The sequence below is a fragment of the Aspergillus chevalieri genome, chromosome 1 (genome assembly GCF_016861735.1).
Source record: "Aspergillus chevalieri M1 DNA, chromosome 1, nearly complete sequence".
NCBI lineage: Eukaryota > Fungi > Ascomycota > Eurotiomycetes > Eurotiales > Aspergillaceae > Aspergillus > Aspergillus chevalieri.
The window spans coordinates 5033512-5046197 of record NC_057362.1 but is presented as its reverse complement, the minus strand read 5'-3'; the positions used below and the strand labels follow the sequence as shown (position 1 = coordinate 5046197).

The 12686-nt window shown below is 47.5% G+C and overlaps 3 protein-coding genes across 3 annotated transcripts; 2 read left to right on the top strand and 1 right to left on the bottom strand.

The window, feature by feature from the left end:
• Positions 1 to 1645: 1645 nt before the first annotated feature.
• ACHE_11738A (uncharacterized protein) lies at positions 1646 to 2443 on the top strand (the record flags this gene model as incomplete). The annotated part of the gene is made up of 1 exon (XM_043276340.1): positions 1646 to 2443. One exon carries the CDS (start codon positions 1646 to 1648, stop codon positions 2441 to 2443), a length of 798 nt encoding a protein of 265 aa, XP_043132858.1.
• Positions 2444 to 3992: 1549 nt separating this feature from the next.
• On the bottom strand, positions 3993 to 8108 carry ACHE_11737S (uncharacterized protein; the record flags this gene model as incomplete). Its single annotated transcript, XM_043276339.1, has 15 exons — positions 3993 to 4168; positions 4222 to 4247; positions 4303 to 4421; positions 4483 to 4905; positions 4958 to 5051; positions 5133 to 5370; positions 5423 to 5566; positions 5617 to 5690; positions 5904 to 5973; positions 6026 to 6080; positions 6138 to 6825; positions 6875 to 7134; positions 7196 to 7518; positions 7569 to 7662; positions 7725 to 8108. 15 exons carry the CDS (start codon positions 8106 to 8108, stop codon positions 3993 to 3995), a joined length of 3168 nt encoding a protein of 1055 aa, XP_043132857.1.
• A 603-nt stretch (positions 8109 to 8711) lies between these two features.
• On the top strand, positions 8712 to 10538 carry ACHE_11736A (LysM peptidoglycan-binding domain-containing protein; the record flags this gene model as incomplete). The annotated part of the gene is made up of 4 exons (XM_043276338.1): positions 8712 to 9027; positions 9077 to 9134; positions 9181 to 9753; positions 9812 to 10538. 4 exons carry the CDS (start codon positions 8712 to 8714, stop codon positions 10536 to 10538), a joined length of 1674 nt encoding a protein of 557 aa, XP_043132856.1.
• Between the last annotated feature and the right edge of the window lie 2148 nt (positions 10539 to 12686).

Below are 12686 nucleotides of genomic sequence, written 5' to 3'. Positions count from 1 at the left end.
CGAAGCGTTCCGTGTGTTCGTCGGAGGTGGCAGCGGGGAAGCAAGGGAGGAATAAAGGGATTAGGCCCGACAGACACAGCCCTAGTCAGTTTCTCGAGAGCAGCCCACACTAACGCAAGCGTCCGTCGCGATCAGTCGAATCCCGAATTTTGAGCTTGGCAGATATGCTGTGTCCAGTACAAACGGCGAACCAGAGAGCCGGCGCGAAATAGAGCGAGTAAACGATTCGATTTGGACAACCAAGATGTCCAGGACCAGGATCGCAGGGCTTTTTTTTCGCGATTCGGTGGGTTTCTTTGGGGTTCTATTTATCGATAAGATCGGACTGCATATAGGTTGACTCGAGGAATCCTGAAGAAAAACACAGGGAGACGGAAGAGACAGACTCGCGACGAGACCAGAAAAGAGATGAGATGAAAAGAGGAGAGAGTTTAAGTTGGGATCAGTAAGCGTGGGTATGCTGGTGAGGTGGAGAGAGGAGCCGAGACGCCAAACCACAAGCGTACTAGTGAGGAGTAAAAAAGAGATGGATTGATAGTGCCCTATTGCCAGCACACAAAAACATATGAGAATGCAAAGAAAAAGCAAGCCAACGGGGAGAAAAGTAAATGCAGACTCGAAGCGCGAATGAGAAGGATAGAAGAGGGAGTGTTGGGAAGTCTGGGGATGGGAAAAAAAAGAGATTAGAGTGGATGCATTGACAGGCCCAGCCGGAAACAACTGCGAATCGTCCAGCTCGACTCTGACGGTCTCTCCGTATTGTGGGGTCATCTGCGCTAGGGCCTTGGCGGGTTATTTTTATTCTTTTCAGTCCATAGTACTAGATAAGTACTGAGTACTTAGAGAAGAGTGTTTTTGTATCCATACTAGTATAATTCTATACGTTACTTGCTCTATAATTATACAAGTGATAATAGAAGACGAGAGAGTGTTACGGTACAAGTACAGGTCTCAACGTCACTGGTCTGGCGCGGATGGGGGGTGGGCCAGTGGGGAACGTTCGCCCGGTCAGGATCATCAATGGAAGATTTTGTATTATTCTGTTCCATGTCGAAGGAACACAGCGGTGAATGCTCTGGGAAATGAGCTGGCATAGATGTACATGTTCACTATGGCATTCTGTACAAGTATTTTGCAAGGTGTACATACATATATGTACTTATGCTATGTATGGGTATGGCACTCCAGGCATACTATGTACAGGTAGCAGCAATATTCCAGTAGAGGAAGACTTTTTGACTGAAAAAAAAAAAAAATGGGTATCTCGTACCATAGTCCACACGTGACCCACATGAAGATCGAACCGCCTCCACTCACCCGTACCTTGTCACCTCCCAGGGATAAGTGTCCTCGTACTACTAGTTACAGAGTATTCAATGCATCCTGTATAACGACCAACCGTTGCAGCTTCACCCTGTGTGTGTTATTGATGTGAGTGTGACCTGGCCCCTGTCTGGTCACATGCTAAGCGCTCGTATGCATTAATTCCGATCAGCCATAAGCCATACGAGGACGGCTCTGGATACAGGCACTCGCAGCTGAGCAATCAAGGGTCTCGACTGGGGTACAGACACGTGATGGTTACATAACACATTAGTGTTGGGTCTTGGCATCTTCGCCCTCACCTTTCAGATCGGGTTGCTCCATGCTAACAGTCATGATAGCCTCAATCAGGGCCTGTCCTTTGGGGCAGTTCCTCTTCCCAAAAACCAGATTTCGTCCCTTCTCTCTCTCACCACTACCAGGTCGAACCTTTTCTTCATCCACCTCTCCGCGTACGGCTTCCCTAGAGTCATCAGAACGGAGCATCCTGGATTACATGAACCAGAACAACTACGACAAATGGGGCTGGGTGATTTATCGCTGCACCTACAACGACGACGAAGCCTGGGCTCGATTCAAAGATACCGTGGGCCATCAAACACGTCAATCCATTGCCAAGTCAAAAGCACCTGAACTTGGCAACAAACTGGAGCTCACTTTTATCGAGAACCGCGGGACTCTGGACAATGCTCCCAAGGATCAGCTTCGCGCTCACTTCAATACATGGGCAGCTAAGGCGGTTCATACTGAGAATCCTCGACGGCCAAGAACGCTATATGACATCTATGGCATTCCAAGATACAACTACTTTGTTCATGTTGATGAGGGTGCCTTGCAGAGTGTAGTCTATCCTGGCCTACACAGTATTGGTTATGTGAATTTGGTCAAAGCTGACTGGGTACCCATGAGCGAACAACCAGCAGGTGGTAAGCTGTGTGATGAAGATGACTACTTTGAGGAAGAACAATATGAACCGATTGATGGGTGCTGCGAGGAGGATGTCGGTTGGATGAGACTGGCGGTGGAAAATCTAGGTGCAGGATTCTATGATTCTATGTTTTGCTTGGACGACATGTGGCATGTTTTTTATAAACGACCTCCAGAGGTTGTGCTTTATTAGTATGCGTATCCATACTAAGGCATAGCGAGCTAGTAGTAATAGGAGCAATGTACTCTCTAGCCCCTGAAACATAATTAATCCGATCACATGCCAAGCGCTGTTTACATGCGCCTCCCACGGTACTTCATCAGAGGAATCTGTCTTCGAAGTTGACTGATATCCCGCAGCACACTCTCAGCACTCTCAAGAAGACAGTTGTCTGAGCGCTGAAATCGCTCTTGGGCACAGTCCAGTCGGTCTCGAATTTATCACGCGCATATGTCGAAGCTTGTTCAAAGTAAAGATTGAAGGTGAAGCTCGGATACATACGAAATTCTTGCCAATGATCCGAAAAGCTATGGCTATACGCCAGTAACTTTCATCCTTCCAAGATTAATCCTTGGGTGTACAATTCGATGAGTCGCAACTGTTCTATCATTGACAGTTCCATTCACATTGAGACAAGGGGATGGTTGGTATATTCAAGTACTGCAACCATCTTTGCTAGCAGCGATATCGACCAATTTTGAAAAATTGGCCGTGTTAATCGGCGGTTGAAATATCTCTAGCTTTCCTTGAACAGCATTGACAGATGCTGTCCACAAACTGAAGTTATCTAGCTTTGTTCTCGCCTCAAAAATGCGTTGCGATGGCTGACGTAGGTCTGGAGACAGCGCTGAAACGCCAGGTAGTCCTGTATTACACACACTTTTCTCTGCTCGCAAACCACTTCCATATTAGGTTTCTACTCGGGAGATCTTACTCTGAACAATGATAGCTTTAATCAGGGCCGGTCCTTTTGGACAGCCGCTTTGGAATATTAGTTTCCGTCCTCCCTCCTTTCGCCAAGCTCGATAACGAGGCGCTTGCCATCTCTTCCCCCTCTCCCTCTGATAGCATCGTCTCGCAGTATCTGCGCTGGCATAAATGCGACAAATGGGGCTGGGTCATCTCTCGCTGTACCTACAACGACGACGGAGCATGGGCTTGATTCAAGGATATCCTGAACTGGCAGTCGCGTAAATCGCTATCTGAGCAACCACCTGAAGCCCATGAGAGCCTGGAACTTACTTTTATTGAAGATCGGGATACACTAGAGAACGCCACTAAAGACCAGCTGAGGCAGCTGATGTTGAGAATCCTCGACGGGTGAAAGCACTCATACTATGGACTTTATGGCGTCCCAAGATATAATTATTTTGCTCATGTTGATGATGATGCCCTGCGGAGTGTTTTATATAATGCTCCACAACCTCCTGGGCTTGATCTGGGCTGTGCTGGTTATGTGAATCTTGTCAAAGCGAATTGGGCTCCCATGAGTGAGAGTCTACTGGCTGCTGGGCACTTTCTCGAATACCTTGGCCAGACATATGAATTAATTGAGGGGTGCAGTAAGGAAGATGTTGGTTGGATGAGACTGGCGTCCGATAAATTTAGGAGCGGGCTTTTATGAGGCTATGCTTGGATGGGACGACACATGGTATGCCTTTTATAAACGGCCTCCGGAGATTGTGACTTGGTAGAATCTATACTTGAAATCACTTCAAAGTCACATCCACACCGATCTTTTCTAGTCCTCCCATGGATATTTCATGTCTGGAATCTGGTTTTCGAGTTCCAATAGATCCCTCTCTACACTTTCGCGAAGATAATTATCAGACGCTCTATATTGTCGTCGAGCGTAGTCAATTCGTCTTTGGAGCCAATTGCGCGCAAATTGCGAAACCTGTTCGAAGTAGTAGGGGTCTAGAGACTGTCAGATTTCCAAGAAACTCGTAAGTAAACCAGCGGAAACATACAGAATTCATTCCAATGGGCTGACAAACTGTGATTCCATGTCAATACTTCCAATCGCAGTCATTGAGATTCAGCAGACCTACCCATCACCACCTTGGGTGTGAAGTTCAATTAACCGCAAATCATCAAGAATACCACTGGCGACTGCATCCATGCGCTCCATCACCATAGGGTCCCGCAAATACTGAAACACCGCAACTGTCTGTAAAGATTCAAGCGTAAGTAACCCCCCAGTCCACACACAAAAAGACGAAAAGTCTCACATCACGAAGTGGCGCCATAAACGTCATCACGTCAAGTTCCGATCCATGCCTCCCAGCAGCCTGCCTAACATATCTCTCCCATACACTAACGTCAATTGGACTAGCAAAGCCCTCTAGTCTCCCCTTTATGGCGTTAACCGAGTCTCGAAGGAGGACGAAATGACTGGGGTTAGTATTCGAACCGATTCTTTCGAAAATGCGCTGCCCGGGCTGGCGAAGATCAGGTGAATTTGATGCCACGGGAGGTAACCCAGCAGGAAGACCAATAGCGTTGCCCCATACATTCTGCCAGAAAGGATCCGGAATCGCTCTGGTACGAGTGCGTCGCCCCTGCGGTACCGTGTCATCGACGGTCCGTATGGGCCTCGCTAAGGGGAGTCTGCCATGGTTTGCCGTTGCGGCAAATCGAGATACGATTAGTAACTATCAGGATTCAGCAAATATTCATCTCCCATCAAAGGATATTGGCTCTTACTGGCACAGGATGCTCAGTGTTACTCATAGCAGGAGGTGGATCGTTGATGTCGATATTCACCTGGTGCAGTCTGGGAGTCCCGCAAGTACGAGATCTAATGTCGAACCATCTATGCGCAAGACCTCGTAGATTCCGTCGAAGACGTCGCATATAATCCGTTGGTCCAGGATAGTACCTTGACCACTCGGTCATAACCAAGCCGGCCGTTAGCTTCCAGTGGAAATCTCTTGGATTTCCGCGCTTCTCGAATGTGTGCAGTTCCTGCCCGTTTTTATCTCGCGTTGATAAAGTGCCCACTGTGTCCAGTGAGTCGTCACAGAGGTTGTCTATGATGTTGCAACTTGTGATCTTGCAGGATATTTGTGGCGGTGGGGGCTTGGATACCTTGCAGCAGTTGGTTTTCTTTCGTCCCCCTATTGAGATGGTCAGGGATGCTAGGAGGATTGGGATTGGAGTTAAACATACACGAACATCTCATCCAGCCATCAGCATACCCATTGTTTAGAATTGCGACTTCGTCATCCTTGCATTTTGCGTCTGGACAATCTGGAAGGCTGCCTCGCCATGTGCAGTCGTGCAATAATGTATCAGAGGGACAGCAATATCTACCTGAATCTACTGTTAGTCTCCTTTCTCCGTGTTGCCGTGTCATTACTCACTGTGGGGATGGATGAGATTGCATCCATCTCGCGTTCTGGCAAGCTCCTTTTCGCCCGTTTTGCAGTCAGTGCCACTATAATCGCGTTAGTACCGCCCCAGGGAATATAGGGAGACTATTACCATTTTGTCCAATGACAGCCATGAGTAACTATTTCCCAGTTGCCAGCTTCGCAGCAGAATACTTTCGCTCCGCGGCTACATTTATGTGTGCTACTTTGAGCATGGAATCCACCGCCCCTGTACATCTATTACCACAGTTCGAGAAGACAAGCAAGGCAGCTCTTACCATGAGGACTTGAATAATGTGGATTCGCCAGCATGGCACTGCCCGTTGCAGTCGCCGCCACTACCACGCCCTGAGGAGTTAGCGGTCGTCGCGAATCAAAAAGTGTACAAGGAAATACGAACATGTACACGAATGTGGTGCAGAGCGTGTTGGGCAGCATATCAGTTTCCCTCCTGACTATACTCATTGTCAGCCAGCATATTTGATTGTCAGCAAAAACCGTGGGACACGTACCTTGCAGCCAGCCTTATCCCATCCCATCTTCTTATGGCCATTAGGGCATCGGACGATGTCAGGATCAACGCAGTCCTTCATCATTTCACAATCCTGGCCATTTTCTCCAACGTGATTCCGCACAATAGTAAGCTCCGACTGCTGAAGTGCTTTCGACGCAAGATCCGGATGAAACACCCTCTTCCCAGTAAATTCAGACATAGCACTATACTGTGAATTATCTGTATCAGAAGCCCAGATAAGCGAGCCCCCCATCCCAATACCATTCGCCCAATCAAGTTTCTGCTTAAACGTCTTTGCATCATCATACGAAACCCACTGGTTATTATCAAAAACGACATAATTCACCGCTGCATCCTCGTCATGAGTCGGCTTCAGAGCAGAGACTTGAGCTCCATCAGAGTCAATCGTCGGACGAGAAAGCTGGTTTATCATTGCCTGAATCTCATAGTGCATCAGAACTCCACTCGTCGCGGAGCATGGGCCTGGTTTTGCGCCGCCGCTAAACGGACATCCTGGTTTTGAGCATGTGGGGTCTGAGAGTTCGAAGGACCGGCCGTAGAAGCCGAAGCCTAGGGCTATTTGGGAGGGTTTTATGCCGACACGCCAGAGGAGGGATGCGGCTTTTTTGATGTCGGTTAGGTTGGTGTGGCCTTGGACGATGCTGCCGATGGGGTTGTTTGCGTCCCTAATCACATTAGTATGGGTTATCCTCTGAAGAGAGCATGATGGCTTACCAAACACCGTGTAGGTCGTAACTCATCAAGTTAGTCCAATCTGCATACTTCATCATGCCTGGCATATCGAACCATCGCAGATACCAGTACGAAGATGGGATCGTAAAAGATATTCCAAGCTCTCTAGGTGATGCATCAAACGTCGAACGAAGGGTCTTCATCAACGCAACAAAGTTCTTGGTGTCCTCTGGCTTTCCACCACGATCAGGCGCACCGGGATATTCCCAATCGATATCGAGTCTGTTGGTTAGCTTGCACCTCTACTGGCTTATTAGGATTATCAACACACCCATCAAACCCATAACGATTCAAAAACAGCACCGCCTTATCAGCAAACCTTTTCCTCTTCGCCTCTGTCGACGAAATATCACTGAAAATCGGCTGCGTGATGGTATCATTATCTGAGAAATCCCAACCCCCAACACTAACCCAGACCTTCAAGTTCTTGTTATACTGTTTCGTGTCAACTGTTTTCTGGAAGAGACTCTCAGGTATCTCATCCTTCATAGTCACCAGCTCATAAGACTTGGGGTCTATGTACGCAAACGCGTAGTTCAGATGCGTCATCTCAGTGACTGGGAGATCGCTGGGGGCGATTTGGTGACACTTTTTGTTGTGTGTCCAGGACTCGTAGTATCCGATTACTGACTTGTCAATGAATGTGCATTGAGTGTAGATATGTGGGTATGAGCACCTTTACTCTGCGTCTGCCCCTTCGCAGAGCCACCCGGCGGCTTCGGGTCCAACACGCAATTCGACTGACACTTGTGTTTTTTGGTGCAGAATTCCTACTCAAGTCAGCCCCTTCCCCAATCCCCCTCTTCATCCCGGAAAATAGAAAAAGACATACCTCCGTCGTCCCGCAAAACCCATACTGACTACAGCAAGTATTCAACGGACACTTCTTCCCCGCCGGCCTAGCATCCTTCCCACACTCCGCCACCGCATTGCAATTTGAGACGCAACCATCGCCGCAGTATGTCTTTCCGTACCCGCAGTTTCCGCTCGCGCCGCAGCATGCGCCGTTGGAGCAGGGGCGGCCGGGGCCGCAGGTATAGTCTTGCCGGCGGGTTAGGTTTGGGTGTGTGTATGAGGGGATGTCGTCGGGAATGAAAGTGTCTCTGGCTATGAGGATGTTTGGGGAGGGTTGTTTGGTGTTGTGGATTAGGAAGAATAGGAGAGTTAAGGGGAAGAGTACGATTGCGGTTTTTGTGAGCTTTTTCAGGGGGGTCATGTTGCTATTGTGCAGAGGATTTGGAATTGAGTAGTGCTGTTCTGTATGGACTTTGCGGAAAGTAATGGAGATGAGATATTATACTACGAGACGCCTTTCTGGATATGGCATGGTTATACGACGGCGATATTTGATACACAGCAACACTGAGGCTCATGGTGACTCTGGAAGCGGAGAATGTAGGGCAAAGACTGAAGCTCTGTCCAGGGGAGCTTGTAAATCTCACGGTATCACAGGACATGGCTCGCTTATCTGTAACCCTCAACCTTGATCTGTCTAGGTCCTCGTGCAGGGAAGCCTGAGCAACGGCATATCGATGTCCAATAAAGTATAGAAGTCGAACCAACTCAGTAAGCGGCACGTAGGCCGCTTACTATTTTCCTCCCCAATGTAACCATCCGCGGAAAGGCAGCAGTTACAGGTCATCGCACAGGAACGATCTATCATACGGTGTAAATCTCCCGGGGGATAAGCTGTACGCCCATGCATGTAACCCTATAGGGAGGAGAGTCTCATATCTATGAGCTGCTTAATGGATATACAGCATCTCATTCACTGTGCTCTCACTTACAATATTTTCAATTGACAAATACCTTATCAATCATGAAATTGATAGTCTCATTTCTCTTCGGCTCAGGCTTCTGGGTCCAAATTCTCAAAGCACAGGTCTTCGAAAATGGCAGGTTTTCCGTGGAGTACTCCGGCATCAGCGAAACCTGCAAACACGCTCTCAACACGACTGTGAAATGTCCTTCTTTTCTGGGAGATGTTTCAGAGGACAATCCTCGTTTAACTTCTGAGCAGTTGACTGAGCTGTGTACTTCGGGTTGTCAAACCTCGCTTACGGATGTGAGGAAGACGATTGCAAGTGGATGCGATAATACGGATGTTATTACTTTTGAGGGGGCGGACTGGCCTGGTAAGTTCTTTTTCTCTGATGACTTGAACGATAATATTGACCTTTGTAGCAACACTTATCATTGACCGCTTCTTGTATACATACCGTTTATCATGTCGAAAGGATTCGTCAGTTACCCTATTTCATAGAAAAGACAGATCCTGATAGATACAGCTCTACTGGCCGCTTCTGCGACGAAATCTTCACTTCATGGCTCAACCAATCTTACCTAACAGCACCCCAAAACTGCTCCGACTGCATGCTAGGCATGATGCAAAACCAACTCAACTCCCCCTTTGGCTACGACGACGAATTCGCAAGCGAGTTTAACTCAACCACAAAGAGCTGTACGGCAACAGGATACGCGTTCACATCGCCTGCGCCATACGCACTAAATTCATCTTCTACTGCTCCTTCTGATCCCAATCCTACTCCGCTTTGTGCGAACCCGTATCGTGTGCAGAAGAATGATACTTGTGAATCGATTGCGTTGGCGCATAATGTATCCACTAATGCACTTATTAGTGCTGGGGGTTTGAGTCCGGGTTGTGAGAACCTGCAGGTTGTGGGATCGATTTGCTTACCGGCGAAGTGTGATTTGTATCGAGTGGAGTATGACGAGAGCTGTGAGGATATTATCCAGAAACATCCTGGGTTGAGTGCGATGAATTTGCTCAATTGGAATCCTAACATCTACATGGTTTGTGGAAATATTCAAGCTCTTGTTGATACGTTAATTTGTGTTGGGTGAGTTTCAGCCATTCCTTGCACATATCCATGACCAGCCCTAACATGACCACCACAGACCCCCCGGCGGCCGCCTCCCCCAAAACACAACAACAACATCCACCCAACAACCGACAACCAGAGATCCCACTAGTATCCCCAAACCTACAAACGCACCCCCGGAAACCAACCCCCGGTGCGCAAAATGGTACGTGATCAAAGAAGGCGACTACTGTGACAAAATCTCCATCCGCAACGGCATCTCCCTAAAGGACTTTTTCTTCCTGAACCCGGAGGTGAACTCTACATGCGGAAACCTCATGCTTGATATCGCGTACTGCGTGCAGGCTGTCGGCGATATCTCGACGTATAAGGGGTATCCGACTACTAAGCCGGTGTACACTTTGCCGCCGATTTCGTATTCGACGACTACGGATGTGCTGCCGTCTGCGCCTGTGCCGCTCATTACACCGGTCACATCCCTCCCGCATGCATCGGGTACGAAAGCAGATTGTAAGGAATATGTGGAGTACTATCCCGTCCCGAGTCTGGAAGAGCGAGCTGCCGCGCAGAAAGCATTTGGGGTTACGGAGAGTATCAACAGTTGTGACTTTGTGTTGGCGAGCTATGAGGTGGATATAAAGGATTTCCTGGCGTGGAATCCGAGTTTGAGAGATGTGGAGCCTTGTATGTTGCAGAAGGGGTTTAGTTATTGTGCGGCGAATGTGACAGTTGGGAATACGACTAGTAGTTCAGGGAGCGGGAGCTCTGCGTTGCCTACCTTAATGCGGTTGGTTTATCATTGATAGGGCTGTATCTAACCTAGAAAATGTGATAAATGTATTTTTGATTCTAGCAAATGTATTGTGATTGCAGTAGTGTAGTTGATAAGACCTGATGGACATTTTAGCGATGGCATCAGCCATGCTCACGGGAAGCTGGGTCATGAATGTATTGCTGCGATAAACAAAAGACTTAGAGGAGGTCATCAATCCAGATTCGAATGTCAAAGCCTTTCGACTTTTGCTGGATTGATATCTTGTAAGTTCAGGACACTTGTATAGCAACCAGGAAAAGAGAAGAGCGAGTAGGGGAGTGAGAATAAAAGTGAGGTGGCATTGCCCATAGGAATAAAAGACATGACCTCTAAGCCTGTTTCAGTCAAATATCAATCTCACATAACTAAAATCACAGCAAATAATAAGTTGATGGGTGAATAATAGCGATGGGTTGAATATAAAGCAGTTTGATTGTCTATTTGGAGGAATCGCAGACTATCTTGTCAAAGATGCTCTAAGGCGACCATTCCATCCAATATTATCCACAATATCTTCAATATCAATTTGCTACTGCAGTTTAGAAAGAATATCGACATCGTTGAGTCACCTCTCTGATCCATAGTAGACTCGCGAGGCTGTGCCCCATGCAAGGCTATTCGTATAATTCCCTCTCATCCTCTCGCGCTATTCAAGCTTTCGAGAGAACAAATCGTCATGAGAAGAATTCATAATTACTATGCTCGGTCCGGAATATTGACAATGCAATCTGCGAATCCAAGTTGGGCTCGGTTAGAGCGAGTTATCTGGGAAGCGGCGTCGGGCATCCTCCATGGCGACCTGGAGCTGTTTGAAGTCGACTATGCGATTCTTAATGCCCTCATGTATATTCGAAGGATTTTAGATCCTACACTTGGAAGATGCCGGTCTGGCCCAATTGCTCAAGACATGCTATCCTGGTCTCGTTTTGACGGTTTGTAGCCAAGTCGGGGATGAAGGAATATGAAAGTGATTTATGACAGACTTGCCATGCAGAGCTTGCATAATGAAGATATACCTTGTATCATGGGTTAAAGAGGCCCAAAAGAGAGCTTGAGAAGAACAGCACTGAGAATTAAAGATAAATCAAAATTCTATGCAGTGTTTCCAACTAATGCTCAAATTCGCCCTTATCCAAAGACGTCCACAGAACCAAGGATCCAAACTCAGCAATGAGTGAATCTTTTTTCAATGGTCTCTGGCTCCAGATCTGGTGATTTACTCTACTCGGTAGGAAGTTTCCCGCTAAACCAAGGGAAATTGTCTTCACAAAATCAGTATCGTTTTTCTGTTTGCACTCCTTGCAATGCGAAATTGAACACGCATACTTTTTGGGTTCATGCTTCTGAATTTAGGCTTTCCGGGAATAAGGTCAGGAAAGTAAGGCCTGAACAACTTGACCAAGTGGTCATCAAACTTATCATTCTCTTCCTCATGCAGCCTCTGAACTCCATTTCTGATCCTGGAATAGCGACCTCGCTCAAGTCTGAACTGAAAGCATTAATAACAGGCATGACCTGCTTGATCATCTGGTAGTACATTTTCATTCCCATCGGGGCAGTGAGAATCGAGGCATCATTGCGCACAGGGAAACGCGTGGCTGTTGGTAGTACTTGGGCGTTGGTTATCCCGCTTAGAACCAATGCTTTCTCGAGCTCTTTCATCCGGTTCTCATTTGCTTGTTTTTCTTGCATGAGGTCTTTGATCAGGCCCTGCTAGTCGTCTATGTCGGATTTGTCGGACCGACTGTGACCGGCCACTGATAAACCTTGCTTCTTCTGCACTTAGAATGCGAAAGTTGAGATAAGGCAAAGGCGAAGCACTCACCTTCGAACCTCTCCCGCATACATAATGACATTGAGCATCAACAACATAGTCGACTTCAGCCGCTAGATATCTCCTTGAAGAACATCCGCTTTTCTCACCGCTCTGTCAATTCGGCTCAAGTCATATCCATCTTTGTTTTGTGGATTGCATCATCGGCTTTTTGGAAAGCTTTTGACATTCATTCAACACATCCTGGGCTGTATCCAGTACCTGCGGTGAGCACAGTTTTGCTTGGTCGTCTTGCCCCAAGGTGCTTCCTAACTGGTTTAGGGCATTGTATGTTAGGACGATGTCGCTGGAGATGGTTGGAAT